General features: G+C 29.8%; 1 protein-coding gene across 9 annotated transcripts in view; it reads left to right on the plus strand.

The window, feature by feature from the left end:
* The window catches only part of LOC148311612 (CUGBP Elav-like family member 1), an 87,902-nt gene that overhangs the window by 6,324 nt on the left and 63,425 nt on the right, over positions 1-18,153 (plus strand). For all 9 annotated transcript variants that reach the window (XM_088256278.1, XM_088256272.1, XM_088256276.1 and 6 more), the window contains exons 2-4: positions 1,704-1,767; positions 8,843-8,963; positions 10,127-10,209. In XM_088256278.1, the coding sequence (XP_088112404.1) occupies positions 1,704-1,767; positions 8,843-8,963; positions 10,127-10,209 (268 nt within the window). The remainder of the gene's footprint in view (positions 1-1,703; positions 1,768-8,842; positions 8,964-10,126; positions 10,210-18,153) is intronic.

Raw genomic sequence — 18,153 nt, forward strand, 5'->3', positions numbered from 1 at the left:
CCCGATATAGCCATCTTTTTCATCCCCGAACCATACCATTTGGGAACGAATGAGACATAAATATGTGTGTATTGTATTTTATGTTGGTTGTAGATAGTACTTACTAAGAAGCCATCAAAGGCCGTAGAGATTAAAGGCGATTGGTTCCACCGAAACTTTGTATGAAGACAGTATGAATACAAACTGTATTTAAAGTACCCTTACTAGGCTTTTGTTTCAACATAATTTGCGGCAGTAAGCCAATAATCTGGTATCATTATAGTGTGTACGGCGATGAAAATCAATGTAATCTATGCTAAGTCGAACATCGTAATTTATGATTTATGTTTATTAATACTATGAGGGAGCTGTAATATTATATATTGTTTTCCTATAAAGCTTCAAATTTAGTTTCGCCTGAAAATTATTTTGTGTACTGAAGTGCTAGTACTTTTACTGAAGTAGGTACTATATAAAATGGGCATGTTTTTTAAATATTTTTTTTGTACTGTTTTCCATATTTTTATTCAAATATATTATATATTCTTTATTTGCATGTTTATGGTTTTATTATTTTTTGGTACCCAAACGCATTTGCTATTTCTTCATAACAGTGTATATATTGGTCGCTTTTACTTTTTAAATAAAGTTTATAAACATTTAAGTATTTTTGGAACTAATTAGTACAAGAGACCCTTGGAGTAATAGTTATGGCAATGTCACTTTTTGAACATAACAACAATACACGCAATAGGTACTAAATATTTCTCATGACGGGAAGCGTGTTTCTTGACAGCCGCTGTAGTTTACCATTTTTGATATTTTCAATTTTATTTTCATTACTTCTCAAACATTATGAAATTACACATATTCAAAATACAGATACAGAAATGCGTACCTAGGCTAGTTATTGTATAAAAATATTTTTTAAAGTCTTCTTTTGTTGTTTTTATTTTTGTACCTGTAGGCAGATGAAAGATTTGAAAGCCCTACGACAAAAAAGCTTTTTTTGTTATAAAGCTTGACATAACCTACTTTACGTGACTCATGCGCTTACCCTCGATTTACGCCACAGCGATATACATAAATCAAAACGCGACTTATGATTCAACGGGTTTTATTAATTTTTAGTGACAGCTTTTTCACCTTGAAACCTAAAATAAGTATTAAAGAAACTATTATCATCGCTATATTTACAAATTTGGGCTCAAATATGTACGTTTGTTTTTTCAACATAACTCAATTATTCTTTCGACGAATAAATAAATTCAGCATAACATAAATCGTGTTTAGATTTATATGAACAGTAAAAGGTTATGCAATTGTATTAAGTGAATGCATGCTCTACCAATATTTGAATAATTTAATAGTGTTATTTTCCAAGTAAAATTTAAATAAGAAATTATACAATTTTTAAAGTACCTAACCATGTAAAGTAACCACTTAACAATTGATGTAATAATTTATCATTTTCTTTTGTATAAAAACTATTTTTCTAATGTAAAAAAAAATTCGATCACACTATATACACGTCTTCTAAAAATTATTAATCTGGGAATTCTTACAAGAGAAATATATACATACAGAGGTTTTGTTTGAAGTTTACTGTTAAAAATTTAAGTATTCTATCTTTCATTTTATTTTAAGCATGTTTTCCTTTAATTTGAATTACTTTTATCGATTACTTAAAAAAACTAATTAATATGTTTCTATTTTTGTTTCAGTGGCCTAAACATGAGCATCAACAACAATATAGATTCCCCTAAACCGGATCCTGATTACATAAAGGTATGTAAGATCTAACAATAGTAAAAACAAAATACTTTTTAATATAGTAATCTTTTTTAATAGTATGTAAACAAATATGGTCAAAAATTACTATTTTCAACGTACACAAATTGGGCAATAACTGTCCAAGAAGCTTCAAGTAGTATAACTTTTTTAATGCTTTATTTTAACATTATTTATTAAAGCAAATATTTTACATTAATGCACACACTTGCATTTTATATAACAACTGATTGTTTCCTAAAATTTATGTTACACGCCTATACATTTAAACTGTAGCCAATTATATGGAGACACAATTTTATTTGTTACTTGCAAAAACATACTATATTAATGAAAACCATTGACTATAGAAAAATATTTTATGCACGACAATTCAAAAAACAATCCATTTATCTAGAATCTTATTTTTTGAGATTTTATAATCTAGAAGTATTGGATGGTTGAATTTTTTTCCTAAGTTGATTATATTTACTTTTTACTTGCTACTTTTTAAAGTTTTTTTTATACATTATGGCAATAATCAAGTACGAGTTAAATCATACCACAAAGAATAAACCATTTTTTTTAAATACGAATATAATAATTTATTTCTTTCGATTTCATCTGCTCCTGTTATCGACGTATAATATTCATATACATAGGTATCTAGTAACAATATTAGCTTCCATATGAACATATGCGTATGTACGCTTTGCTCGGAATTTCTCGCTTCGATTACTGGGTAACATTTTCTAATATGCTTAAAGGTTGGTTTATTATTTCGCATCCAAATACGATTGCATAATCTTCGCTATCATTGAATTCTGATCATTTTCTGTCTGAGCACCGTAGAAAAATGGCCTCATTCCGCTTCATATAGAGCCCTGTCCTCGGATTAGATTCCGTGCGATCGTTTAAAGTTAGTGTTATCCAACGTGAAGCGATAACTTAGCCTGGGCTCCATTATGAAGTAAGTAAGGCGTCCTAACTGTTCCGTTTATTTTCCTGGCATTTTCAGTTTCCCCCCTTCTAGTACACCAGGCTTAGTCTCGTATTCACGGTCGCGTGAGGGTTCTTCAAACCTTTCTTAATATGTATTCTAACTGAACGCAAATTAATACAAACTACGTAAAACCACGTAAAATAATAAATATTGACTGAATTATAAATATTTTGAAATTAACATATCGTATGAGTGAATAAAGGATAGACAAACTTATGAGGTGGACGTGGTTGGTAATTACTTAGCATGATCAAGAATTTCAAATACTTTCAAGTAGTCAGGCCAGGAGTCAGAACAATCGGCGTGTATATATGAGAAGATGTATAACTGTGGAAGAGGCGAAGATTTGGTGCGAATAAATATTGGTGTGGCGTTTTTTTTATCTCTACCTACCCCTGCGGGGAAATGGCGTGATGGATAGTTAGTTTTTTTAGTTATAAATATTTTTAGTACCTACTAACTCGCAGACCCATACCTACATTGGAAATACAGCGTTTCATCTAATAGATGACAAAGTGTTGGTCATGCAAATTAATTTATAGTATAAAACGTAAACTTAAAATAAGTTTAAAAATATTTTTTTATCTTTCTTTAAAAAATACCGCACTACAAAAAATCACGAGTGTTGACATATTCTTGGGTCGAATAAATTTATCTTATCATACAACCGAATGCAGTAATTAACACACAGCTATGCTTTTACGAAATCAGTTGATAAAAAGATTAAATATTTCTAAAACGTGAATAAAGTGGATGAATTATCACAATGCATATAGGTGTTATAATTATATTCGTTACGTGTTTTTTTCCATTGTCAAAGGCGTATCACAACGTATAAAAAGTTTTTAACATGCATGAAAATATGTTTACCAAGTTTTGAAGGTTCAGACATAATACGATAAGCGTCTAAAAGAAGACTTTGAATACAAAAATAGTGGCAAGTATTGCGAATGTCAGTGCCTTCTTTCTAACTAAACCTGAACCTAAACCGACGACGCGACGTATAATCCAATAATGCGCGTTGCGTTGAACTCACTACGCCTACGTACTAAACGGGGTATTCCCATTTTTATTTATAATGAAAATTAATTCAAGGAATTCCAAAATCATTTCTTTTACTTTGTTCTTATATCAACTACTATTTTTTAAAGATCTATTCAAATATTTATAATGAATATATTACTTCACATATTTTTATGTGTAAAGGAAAATTTTACAGCTGCTAATAATACTTGGAAAAATAGGTTTTAAGTATAGATACTCAAAACGACTATTTTAATTTACTTTTTGTTTTGTTTTTAAACTTTATATCGCCTTATAAATATCATTCTATTACTTTTTTGTACTCGCGTTAAAAGAAAGGACAAAATACAAGTTGGAAAGTATTTCGTTTCCTAGTTTTATTTTTAATACACAATTTAGTAAAACAGACATACCTTTAAAGCTCATTTTGAATATCGATGTATTGTCGTATTACATATATAACTAGGGTTGCCAATTTTTTTTCTTTGTTTCGTTATCACAAAAAAAAGGTACAGATAGATATTCGAAACGTTTTGAAGTGTTAAATGTTTATATAAATCTGAAAACAGTGTCGGACTGCAGTCCCGTGGTTAGTGTTGCAGGCTCTTGGGAGTTTCTCGGTTTGAACCCACTCTACTACAATTTGATACCTATTCATAATTATGAGCCGCTTAGGCTCACAGAATTAGTTTGAAATTGTAGTATTTTTTTTTAATAATAAAAAACACAAATATTTCTCTTCTGATAACAAAAAGCGTTAATCGGAAACGGGTTACCCAAAAATAAAAATTTATATTTTAACAAAAATGTCTCTATGGGACTCGGGAAAATACAGCGACCCCATAAACCTATCGCATGTGAATTACAATGCTCTGTCGTTTGCATATATACCAGGAGTTTTTAGAAAATATCTCAATACTTGTTAGTCTTCTCGTGTTATTCAAGTAATAATAAAACGCATTTATACATTACATTGTTGGTCGACATTTATAATATCATGGTGTGTCTCTAGTTTTATACAATTTGTCTTTGACTTGAACTTTGATCTTCCCCTTTTCCTCCCTTCCGTCCCGCTTTCAGGTATTTTCACAAATTTGCAAATGTCGAATTTTGTTACTGGAATAGTACAGATACATGTTTTGTGAAATTCATTTATGTAACTTTTCAGCAAAATTTCAAATAAAATAGAATAAATTTTTGAAATTATTTTTCTTACAAATATAATTTAATAGTAATTTAAAGTAATTAATATATTTACGTTACAAATCTGTTTCGATTATTGCATGGAACTATTATGATCGGTTCACGAAACATATCTTTTTATTGTCCGCCTTCGTAAAACCTACGAAACAAAATAAAAAGTCATTTTTTAATTAATTAAGTTCTTAGGTCTAATTAGTTAAGATTTTGGCATTAAACGTTAATTAATTTCCTACACGTGACATAAAAAGAGACTTACCGTTAATTCTGTTACTGACTGGGGATATCATTCCTATTAAGGGCTACCAGCGCAGATCAGATGTCTCCGTGATAGGGACAAACCATTTGGTCGGGCGCGGGAGATAAAACAGCGCGCGTTATGGCAGGGTCCGGCCCGCGTGATCCGGCTGTGTTTTATGGTCCATCCGGCCGGGATTTGGCCGGCGCAGTTAGCCCGCAGCAGGCGAGGTATCGGCCGCGGGGTCAAGGTCTCCCCGCCATTACGGGCTGATGGATCGTGGAGCTTTCCTCCACTCGGGTCCTCTGTTCGCCAGATATATGGCCCACGTGCCGTCGTTAGTATTCTATGAGCGGATATTGTTCCCGCGATTTATTATGATAATATTATCTCGAAAGCGATATACCTTTGCACCGAAGGGCTTTCTAATGAAAATGAATAAATAAGAGGCCGGGTTTAATAGATTTACTGGAAAATAGTCCGACAACAAAAGGGCTACTAGTCTTAAATGGTTATCAATCATACTATTATTTCAAGAACCCTTATATAAAATCATGGGTTTCGAAACAATACTAAATAAAGCAACTGGAATATACAATATTTTACTATTTTTCTTTTGAATGTCAAGACACAAAAATTAAAAAAATAAAGATTTATTTATGAATTATAGGTCTATTCATAAAAAGATCTTTATTTTTTTAACATTATTGAACTCATTTTACGTCAAATTGTTTAATCGAATCTCATAACAATATTATACTATTCATAAATAAATTTTAATTTTTTAATCATTATTGAACTCATTTAACGGCAAATGTTATTATCGAATCTCATAACAATAAAATACACAAGTCAATTTTTATTTTTAAAAAATCCGAACAAAATAGTACGTTTTGTATCAAATTTGAAATGAGAAGTTTTACCTAGAATATATTAATATATTTGAAAAGACATTTTGTTTGAATATTACAAATTGAAATTTTCATATGAAATAACCAAAAAAAATAAATTTAATGCTGAATGTACCAGAAATTTGGCTTTCGTCCAACCCAACGTCATGATTTGCCCTACCGTCTGATCAAGATACCGCCCTCCGTACCGTACATAGAAACTCGTACTTCTACCCTCGACTGTTTTATCTCTTTAGTCGACCCATTCTACTCCCAAAAAGACTAACATGTTTTCTACAACTATGTCCACTAATTTAGTCTAAGCTCTTCGTCCGCATTTCTCTTCGACAAAGTTATACTAAAGAGAAAAAGATTGTTCAACATACCTATTGTTTTGTTCTCTTCTGCTCTCAAAAAAGTATTTATCTTAATAAAGAAAAGTCCCTTTGCGTTTAATGATTTTTTTAAATCATGTTTTGACAGGTTTTATTAACTAAATGAAATATTTTTCAAAGTTTTATCCTTTGTTTATCAAATTATAAAATAAATGGAAAAACTTTTTACATTTTCAAGGAACAATTCGTGTGTTGTTTGATGTAGTTAATCAATAACTTTATCTGGTTACTAAGTACTTATCTTTTATTACGAAATCAATAATTTTATCTATGAGAAATATTATTAATGTTTTTTTGGGGTATAATATTATTGTACAGTTTCAAATAAAACTTGGATATACAATACGTTCATTAAAAATAATGTTTCTGTTATTGGAAATTCAAATATTGTCTTTAGTACAAATGAAGCTAGCAAAGAAGTAGCAGTCCTTTGTTTTCCTTGAAAAAATGCTTATGGTGAAGATATTTTTTTCAGGGAGTTCCTGTTTAATTTGACATATTGTCTTCTTCTTCTTCTAACCCTTATCCACACTCAATGGTGCATAAGGCACTGCATCGTGTTGACGCAGTGTTTTCTTGAACGTTACTTACATAATGGCAAGGTGATCACTGCTACGATTCAGTGACTATATATTTATTTTAACCCTCTCACCCTGGGAATTGAAACCGGGACCTCCAGCACGGTAACTAAACACGCTAACCATTACACTACGGAGGCGGAAAAAGTCAAAGTACAAAATATAAATTTTGTTTATTTTTTATTTTTTAATATTTTTACAACATAATGTCGATTCATCCATCAAATCCATCCATTGCTGAAATCAATATGTTTATTTTGTGGCTTTTTTCAATCATTAAAAAATACACATTTGGTAAAAACCTCGTTTTAAAATTACCATAAACAATTTCACAAAACATTGATGAGATATTTCAACCGACCGTATAAATCCACATTCCCTGTTAATTATACAAAAACAATATTACCTGAATATTGAACATGTTCGGACAATCGCTGTTGTTTCACTTTTATGTTATGTAGGCAAAATAACCACACGAGACGTGAGCACTTTTATGTTTTTTTGAAAATGAAGTTACATATTTTAAATAATTTCCTTATATCACAATTAAAATTTAAAAAATATATGGATAAAGTATTGAATGGTTAAACGTTACTTTCCATGATTTTATATTGCGTGATATAATAAAATATTTTTTTAAAACCTGCAATTACGTATTTTTAAACTTACATGTTTACAAAATTTTAACATTTCTTTCATTTTATTTTATTGTTTTTATATTATTTGCAGTTATATGATTGATCGGGTGAAATTTATTAAATACTTTATCATAATTGAGACTTCATTGATAAAATTGGTCGACTGTCAAATATTTGAAATATATTTACGTTACCAAGCCTTCGTTTCGAATTTTCCGGTAATGGAATTTTGTAATGGAAGTATTTCGAATTAAAAATCTATTCAATAGATGGACGAAGGTTAAAATTACAATCGATTTTAAACGAAACATTGTCTAAACATGACACACCACAGCCAAATTAAAATGACTAAAAAAATAGTTATTCGAATTTTCACTTTACGCCTTGAATTAGAATATTTTTTTTGTTGTTACTTTTTTGATAAAATAAAATAATACATGGATAAAGTCATTGAAGGCGTTATTGTTTTAAAATACATTGTACCAATTATTATTTTTAAATGGAAGGCTGAAAAAGATTCAATGATTGGAAGGATCTCAATTTTCATGCCAAAATTGTGTATTTTTTATAACAATTTGTTTATTAAAATTGTAGGCATAAATGTATTCGAGAAGAACTAAGAGACGCAGTTCATTAATTTTAAATATTTACAATATTGTCCCCACCACATGCAACTAAAATCGTATATAAGGGGTGGAGGACCAATATTTTCGTGCTCAGATTAGATTAATATTCAAACGTGTATACGTCGCGCTCGCTCCTTTTCTATTGGTGTCGCTTTGTTCTTCTCGTCCTAATAAGTGTTATAATTTTCGATATATTGGTGTCCCTTTGCTCTTCTCGTCTTGATAATTTTGTAATTTTTGATAAATAAATAATTGACTTTCATTTGCGCGTTTCTGTCTTCCTCATCACAAGTGTTCCAGTACCATTAGACGAAACACTCAATATACGCCCAAATAGCACTTCTGTAGCGTTATATGTAAAAGTAATTCTATATTTAGAGGTTAATTTTTTAAATGCAAAAACATTATAACAATATTTCTATATAAATACGAATCTCCTATTAACTTGATTTATGACTATTGAGGTATAAAGTTTTCACTATTTATTTTTCATCCATTTCAGATGTTCGTCGGGCAGGTGCCGCGCTCGATGGACGAAAATGACCTGCGGCAAATGTTCGAGGAGTTTGGGAAGGTGCATCAGATCAACGTCCTCCGAGACAAGGTCACAGGCGCCAGCAAAGGTTAGCCTCCTCCGCCATTCGCACATTCATCTTGTAAATAAAACATCACTCCAGAATCTCGACTCTAGAATTCTTTATACTTTAATTAAATTTGTATTATCTACAGCGACTGAATTATTCTCTCAGCGTAATTTAAGGCTTTTTGTATCTGCAAGAAACACAGTTTTCAGGCTTTCTCTTTGAAACAGTTATTTAAAACCTTTTAATCTAAAAATTTTGTTTTTTTAAATCTCTAAGCCTTGATTTTTTTGTAATTGTAGTTATTTTTCTATAAAATAAATATATATATTATATGTGATGGAAAAATATTTTGCCAAAAAAGTTAATGTTTTATAAATTTTACATGTATTATAGGTGTTTTTTATGTTTCAGTTTGTATTTTTGAATAGTTTTTAAAACTCATTTTATATTATCATTTCAATGTTGTTTTTTTTATTGATGTACAAGAACTAATACCTAATACAGGGTTACTATTTGTCCCGATATGTCGAAACATGTTACCTTTTACAGTGGTGTCTCAACGTCCCAACGACCCAGAAATATCCCAAAAAATCATGAATTTTAGTTAAATGATTGCCTAAGATTTGAATGATTGAAGCAAAAGTTTTCAATTTCATTGTCAACACAAAAAATATAGAAGCATGAATTTTTCTTCCCATCTACTTTGTTTTTGGTTATAAAATAAATACACACCTCTTTATAAATATTTTTCGATCATGAAAAACTGAAAATAAAAAAGTTTTGAAGCCGAAGACAATTATTTTTTGGTCATCGATATTCCGAAATATTCCGTTGGGATTTCGAAAACTTTTTTTTTTAAACTGAAGGTAATATGATTTTCAAATATGTTTTATTTGTACAATGTAGTTGCTTTTTACATCCAAATGTTATCGTAGCATGTTTTATATATCCACAAAGGGACATTTTTATATATTGTGTAATTCTAGTAGGCTTTCTAGTGCAATCGTCGTAAGACTAACTAAAGTTGAACGAATGTATATTCATTAGATCACCAATATACTCAATGTCCACGCCCCGCCACTGTTTGCTGTGTGACGTCACGAGTTTCACGAGCAGAGTGTGTGACTCTCCCCGTCTCCGTGTCTCAATGTTTGTGTGTACGTTGTTGTTAAAGGAACATGTTTGTTTGTAACTTGTTGCAGGGTGCTGTTTTGTGACGTTTTTCACGCGCAAAGCGGCGCTGAGAGCGCAGGATGCGTTACACAATATCAAAACGCTTGGAGGGGTGAGTTGTGCTCGTTTTATCATTGAAATGTATCGGACACCTCCGGGTTGAACTGTTGCTTGTAATAATCGTGTTCAGTAATCGACTTTTTATGCTCTAGAAAAATATTCATTTTTTAACAGGTAGGTTTAAAGAACATAATTACGATAGTGGAAGTAAATTAATGAATTAATATAATTTGAACTAACCGTCAGTTTTCCATTTAATACTATCCCAATTAATTCAGATGTATGTTTAAATATATATATATATATATATATATATATATATATATATATATATATATATATATATATATATATATATATATATATATATATATATATATATATATATATATATATATATATATATATATATATATATATATATATATATATATATATATATATATAGTGAAAAAATCTCATATTTGAAAAGCAGAAAGACATTTTTCGGCTTAGTAAAAATGTGAATTTATTGCGTAAATGTCACGAAGCAAAAAATCAAATCGTTATTTTGACAGTAACGATTTTTACTTTCAAACTAACTATATGAAGGAACATGTTCAAGAAAAGGTCTGCATACTTGCAGTTACAAAAGTCTCTTGTTTATAATGCATATGTATTCATCATGCCGTCTCTTTTGATAGTTTTTTTTAAACTTCTGTGGTGAAAACCGATATTTTTTAAACTTTATTGTGACATGTGTTTTAATACACTTAACCCAGTCAAAATATCAAATTACTATATCATCTTTATCCGCCTCCGTAGTGTAATGGTCAGCACGCTCGGCTACCGTTCTGGAGGTCCCGGGTTCGATTCCCAAGGGGGGTAAAATAAATATAAGTGATTTTTTCACTATAATATTTATTCAATATTATTACCCTGGACTGGTACCTGAAGCGGAGGGCTGATCACCTTTCCTTCATGTGTAAACGATCAAGATAACACTGCGTTTATATGGCGCAGTGCCCTATGCATAATTGGGGTGTGGATAAGGGTTTACATATCATCTTTATTTCAGTATACACACTTAAATTTTTTTTTAAACATATTGAAACGTAGAGAGTTGTGTTTGTTTCAGAAACCATTTAAAGTATATATTGTGATTCTGTGTTGTAACTTTTAAAGCGTGTGCTAGAAAATTAAATTTTGTATGTAACACTGTTACGCATAACGCAGGTTATAATGACTTGGGTTAAGCGATAGTTGTTCCATAGTATGTTAAACTACGTATTTAAGCGCCAACTAATATGTCGATAATTGTTTAAGTGCGCTCGTAAAAATGTGTTGTTTTCTTAAGTTTTTGTAAAGCAAGCATGGATATATTAGTGCTGTTCGCTTGTTTAAAGTAGTTAGCAGTCAATTATGTGTTTTTAATTGTGAAGTAAATGGATAGTTATGATTTCAGTAACCGTTGCAGTTGATTATTTATAAAAAGCAAAATTAAATAAAGCAACGCTTTTATTTCATTCAATCTTACTTGGGTGAATGAACATGAAATCTTCAATGTGTCAACAACAAAAATCAAAAATTTCTGCATAAAGTATATATATCGTAGTCGTACAGGAGAAAGTGACCGACCAACAACACGTAAAATGTTCAGGAGGGCCATTTAAGTCACCTTTGCTTGGCAAGAAAATAAATAGTTAGTCATTTTTAACAAGTCAATATATTATACTTCCAAGTTTAAAATCCTTTGGAATTTTTTTTAGGGCTATATTAAGCTAGTGATATATCAAAAAGTCAATGATCATGTTTTGTAAAAAATAATCTTGGTCCCTTTCTCGTGTACGACTACGATATTTACCACAAAAATGCAATGTCCTCTGCTTATTCAACGAATATTCACAATAGTGTTTAGTAAAGCTGGACTCGGACATGTATCGCGAATAATTATTTTCTCTTTAAAACATAAGTTATCATGTTTTGTATTTACGATTATTATGAATGATTACTAACTTTTATCTAATGAAGATAATAATTATCTTTTTTTAAACTGCATTTTTATAGAGGTAGGTGTATTTAAAAATATTACATACAATAGAGATCTCTATGTTTTACAATAATATTCTGGTGGTAAATTCGTAAAAACAATTTGACTTTTCTTTATGTGTAATAAATTCATGTCTTTTTAGTACAAAAAAATAATAAAGTAGGATCGTAACTTCCTGTCGTAATAATAAACGCAATAAAAAAAAATAGGAAATTCTCATACAAATAATATTTCGCTGGGACTGAATGTTCAAAATGTTTTGATACTTAAAATAACGGGAATATGATTAAATTACATAATCATTTTAAAGTATTTAACCCTCTTTCGTCCTTCTACAACTTTTGAATCCTTTTTTAAGTAATTTTGTAGGAAATTAGTTTTATAACAACAGTTTCCGTTCCACGTACCCCAATAATAGTTGTTCACAAACCCATAAAAGTCACGTAGGGCCTCCTTAAAGGGAAGATTATAGTAACGAGGCAGCAAACCACGCAAGTACTTTTCTTCGCCCGTTATTTAAGTGTTATTGCATAACTTACGACCCCGTTATTCTCCACACTACGCGTTAGCTTCTTCACTTACTCCTGAAATAAAAAATAAAAGTCAATTTAAGAAAGAACATAAAAACAGCTTGTGTTACGCACCTTAGAACACGTGTTTGCGAACGTAGAATATTAAATTAACCAATTATTACAATTTTATTAAGGAGCGCTAGAGTACAATCTTCTAACGATATCCATTCACACCCGGCATTCAACTCCAATATATTTAACACGTTAAATGCCATAGTTCTGGTGACCTAGCCTGTGTTGGACCGCAGCGCCATGGAGGGCACCAATGACCTCAATCACGAGCTATATTGAAAATGCTTTAACCATGGAACCCATCATCAAATAAAATAAAAACCATTTACATTATATTATTAAAATACGTAAATTACCGATTTTGTGTGAATTTCATAATTGACAAAATTTTGTGTTAGCGTTTAACGTTATGAAGGGATTTAGATTAGCAGAAATTAGTATGAATTTTGATCGGTACCCTTTTCTTTTATTTCTTTTTATTTGAATCTTTACTAATGAATTATAAAAGATTTTTTAGTCAAAAGAAATATATGCAATTTAAGATTTTATATCCCATTTGATTTATAATTTTAAAAAAATATCTTTACTATTTAATCATCCTGCAGTTTTTTACAATCAAATTTTACAAGCGACGATGCATTTACAGGTTACGAAAAAAAGGCTATTAAAAAAATGTTTAGATCCGTGTTTACGCAATAATATTCAATTTAAAAAAAAGTCCTACTTTGGGGAATTTTCCCTTAGATTCTCGTTTCACTGATTATATTATATCAGATCTTACAAAAATTAAACAGTATCAAATATATATTTTTAAGTACTTCTTAATAATAACTAAATTATCAATGTAAATTGTGTTGACATCGAAAGCACACAAGGTAATAATAATTAAATGATATTTTTTGTTATTTAAATAGTAACCTTATTTTCCTATCCCTCGTGTTTGTGATATTTTCTTTTGAATAACATTATACCACCCAAACTCCTCAAGTAAGGATCAATATCTTATAATTTGATACTGCTTGGCTTGTAAAAACCGTTGATTTTCTTTTTTTACCATTCTCTAAAAAATATATTATCTCTCAAAAATAATATTTGAAAAATCATCGCTAATATATGAAAGCTTTAATGTTCTAATTGATTTTTTATTTTTTAACAGCTTGATAAAAGAAAGAATTAAGAAAGGTAAATAATTAAGAAAGGTGTGTTGAGATGGTTTGGACATGTGGAACGAATGAGTGACGAAAGAACGGTAAAACAAATTTATGAGGCGAATGTTGGTGGGAAAAGAAGCAGAGGAAGACCGAGAAAAACATGGCACGATCAGGTATGCCAAATACTTGAAAGTGGTCAGGTTAGGAGTCGTAACAATCGGCGGGTATGTATGAGGAGATGCATGAACGTGGAAGAGGCGAAGAATGTTTGCAAGGACAGAGTGGTGCGGCGCTCTATTCTCTCTGCCTACCCCTGCGGGGAAGCGGCGTGATGGTTAGTTAGTTTTTTTTTTTTTTGATAAAATTTATATCCCGTAAATATTTATTCCTGTATACGTTATGTATTTTGAAAAAAATACGCAACAAGCTAATTAGTCCGCAGAGGTAGGCAGAGAGAATAGAGCGCCCCACCAATCTATCTCACTAACTTGTCGTTTTTCTCTTGATTCAAAATGTAATTATTTACATTAGCATTTTTTATAAATTTTCTGTAATAACATTTTTAACATGTACATGTACATTTTCCGCCGTGTAATAAATACTCTAAAAATATAATTATTTTTATTAGGTTTCTTTGGATGGATTTTGATTTCCTGTAATATTTATATCAAATAAAAAATATTAAGCTGTTGGTCAAATTTACATTTCTAAAACTCAGATACTGGAAAACAAAATATCCCGAAAATATCTACGAATCAAAAATACTGAAATGTATTGATGAATTATTTGAAACGACAAAAAACATATTTCGAGATATTGAAATAAATATTTTTCCCTCAATTTTATTTCAATAGAATGTTTAAAATATTAAAACAAAGGTTCCGGAAATATTTCAGTATTCCAACTTGGTTAAACCTTTAATAAGCTGAAAAAGTTATAATTATACTCTCACATTTTTTACTTATCTTTGACTAGAATGTAAAATGAAGGCATTGTAATGGCACGTGAGATGGGCGACATCTGCTGAAGAAAATCGCTACTAAAATAAAACTTGCACGAAGTTGTTAAAAATAACGAATTGTTTTACAAATCATAATATAAAGCTTTAAAAAATATATTTCCAGATCCATGATTTTAAAAAAACCACCTCCTTCCTTATATGAAATCCTTAACTTATTTCAATACAATGGAAGGTCCCTTCACACCAAGTCAATCTTGGTGTGTTTTGTTCACCATAGATATCGCTGGTGACACCATCTTACATTTTAATATTAACTATACAGTAGATATATATATATATATATATATATATATATATATATATATATATATATATATATATATATATATATATATATATATATATATATATATATATATATAATAAAAATAATAGGTAGGTATGTATATATAGGTTGCACTGTATTCGAAAGTATAATATAATACTTTATTTTCAAATACCCTAAAATTTAATAAAAAAGAATTTATATAAACTTTCCATTACCAAAGAAATAATTAAAAACAACAACGAATATTTTACCAGCATTAAAGAATATATTCATACGTTGTGAAAGGTGGATTCAATATTACGTTATAAATTAAATATTTCGATTGACATATTTAAAACTTACTTAATATTTAATAAAATAGACAAATATAATCTTTTCCCCTATATCTTACCCTCAACCATTCAATTTCACAATTTTCATTAAATTACCGGTATTTAGAACCCATGTACTAAAAATTACAATTGACTTCTTTCGATACAGCGATTGATAGCAATTCATTATATTTACCGAGATCTATCAAAGCTAATTTATGCCAGTTCTTTCTATAAAATATTTTATGATATTTCTCTTATATATTTGCGGTTCCATTTGTTAATGCAATCGAGATCATTCATTATTCGTCATTCTAAGCATAACTAAGCTATTGTTTTATCATTCTATCTTATCAAAATGAAATGTAAGGTTATGGCCCACATCATTCTAAAATATAACGTTTTAATACTAATTAAAATATTATATAATTTTTCCGATACAAGTTTAATCATTTTTCACTTCTTATTGTTTACCTTTTTTAGATTACGGAGTAATATTCGAAAAAAATATTAAAAATATTGATTAACAAAATATCCTTACAATGCCTAAGAGTAAGTCGTGAGATAATTATATATAAGTTAATTATATTTAAGTCAATTTTCATTTAATTATATTTCTTATAATTATATAAGTTTCTTCCCTTAAAGTTATGTTTATCAATGAAAAGATTAATTCTCATGTAAGACTGAAATTACAAGTTTGAAGACTCAAAGTACACATATTGTAGTTACCACATAATGTGAAAGTCCATTTTTGTTTAAAATATAATAATTTAAATGTTAATCATATTTTGTCATTTTAAAAGATTAAATTAATTTAGGACACATATTATCTATAACATACCCTTTTACCTATTTTAATAGTTGAATTTGGCCATGATATTGACATAGAACGTTTTTTTACAAAGAAAATCTGAATAATCAAGTAGGTGTGTTTTTTTTATTTAATGTTTTTGCAGATACTTCGTGCTACATTTTATAAAACTTTAAAACTAGAACTTTTGTTTGTAACCACTTAATTTTTGGTAATTTTTTAAACTTGTTTTGCGAAAAACCTTGTCATCTTCTGGAATGGATATGTATATTTACATTTTTATTTTATAAAACAAAATAGCTCACTCTTAAGGAGAACATTGGCCCAAATTCTATTTTTTAAATGGAATTTACATGTGAATAAAAATTTGTTTAAACAAGCTGAGTGTTATATTTTAAATATAACTTAAAGCTGAAAAAATCATTATAAACTGATGACAATAAAAAATAAAACCACCCAGTGGTTTAAGGCAAATGTAAATATTGTATTTATGTCCAAGTAACCCGCAACGACAGTATTTCACATTTTCAGCCATCACACATACGAGTACATAAAATATGAACTCAATAAACAGAAATTGTATATATTTATGACATCTATAGTTTGAATGTGTACCTATCTCTGTTCCTCAGAACATATGTCGTGAGGACCTGAATTAATGCTAAACAGTAAATCACGAGTGGAACATGTACTAATTTGTTTTCATCTCAGCACCTGACTGACGTCAAATTATGAAACAGTCTAGTGTTACACATTATACATGTACGTACAAGTATTATTGGGAAAGCGTCACATTTGTTAGAAAATTAATTGCTTACATGGCACGTACCTAATAATAATACACACTCGTACTTAAGAATGAGGAGTAAGCATTAGAAACTGTCACTCGAGAGGAATGACTGATTTGACATACTCTATAGTAAAAAGATTTTAAGATTCTCTTTGTGTTTATAAACATGCGACATATCAATAATTTATTCTTTAATCCTATTTACAAATTTTTCACATAATTGCCACGTACTTGATAATGATACAAACCCTTCTTTAAACCCTTATACGCACCCGATGTTCCATTAGGCACTACATCATATAAGCATAAACACAGGTGTTATCTTGATCGCTAACACAAAAGAAAAGGTGAGCCCTCCGCTTCAGGTACCAGTCCATAGTAATATTGAATAAGTGTTAGAGTGAAAAAATCACTTATATTTATTTACCCCCCCCCCCCTGGGAATCGAACCCTGGACCTCCAGTACTGTAATCAAGCGTGCTGACCATTACAAAACGGAGGCGGACAAATAAACGCAGTGCTTAAGAATAAGAAGCATGAGAAATTGTTACTCGGAAAGGAATATCTGATTTTACATACTCTATAATAAAATAGTGTAAGGGTCAGCACGCTCGGCTACCGTTCTGGAGGTCCCGGGTTTGATTCCCTGGGGGTGATTAAATATAAGTGATTATAAACATAAGTGATTTATTCACTCTCTGAGGGCTGATCACCTTTCCTTCGTGTGTTAACGATCAAGATAACACTGTTTTTGTATAATTCAGTGCCCTATGCACCATCGGGGTGCGGATAAGGGTTTGAATTGAATGAATTGAAATAATGAAAAAAGTTTTTTAAGTTCACTTTGTTTTTATAAAAAAAACGAAATATCAATATTTTTTTCTTATTCTTATTTACAAAATTCTCTTATGGTAAAATTGCATTTTACTAACTAAACAACACAGCGCTTCATTACACATATGCGTTGTTTTGAAAGGTTGCGACCAATACCGTTAAAAGAGTATAAAAGATTTCACTCTCGTCAGTTC

This window comes from Brachycentrus maculatus, unplaced genomic scaffold (genome assembly GCF_059751285.1).
Source record: "Brachycentrus maculatus isolate JH-2025_06_01 unplaced genomic scaffold, ASM5975128v1 h1tg000060l, whole genome shotgun sequence".
Lineage (NCBI taxonomy): Eukaryota > Metazoa > Arthropoda > Insecta > Trichoptera > Brachycentridae > Brachycentrus > Brachycentrus maculatus.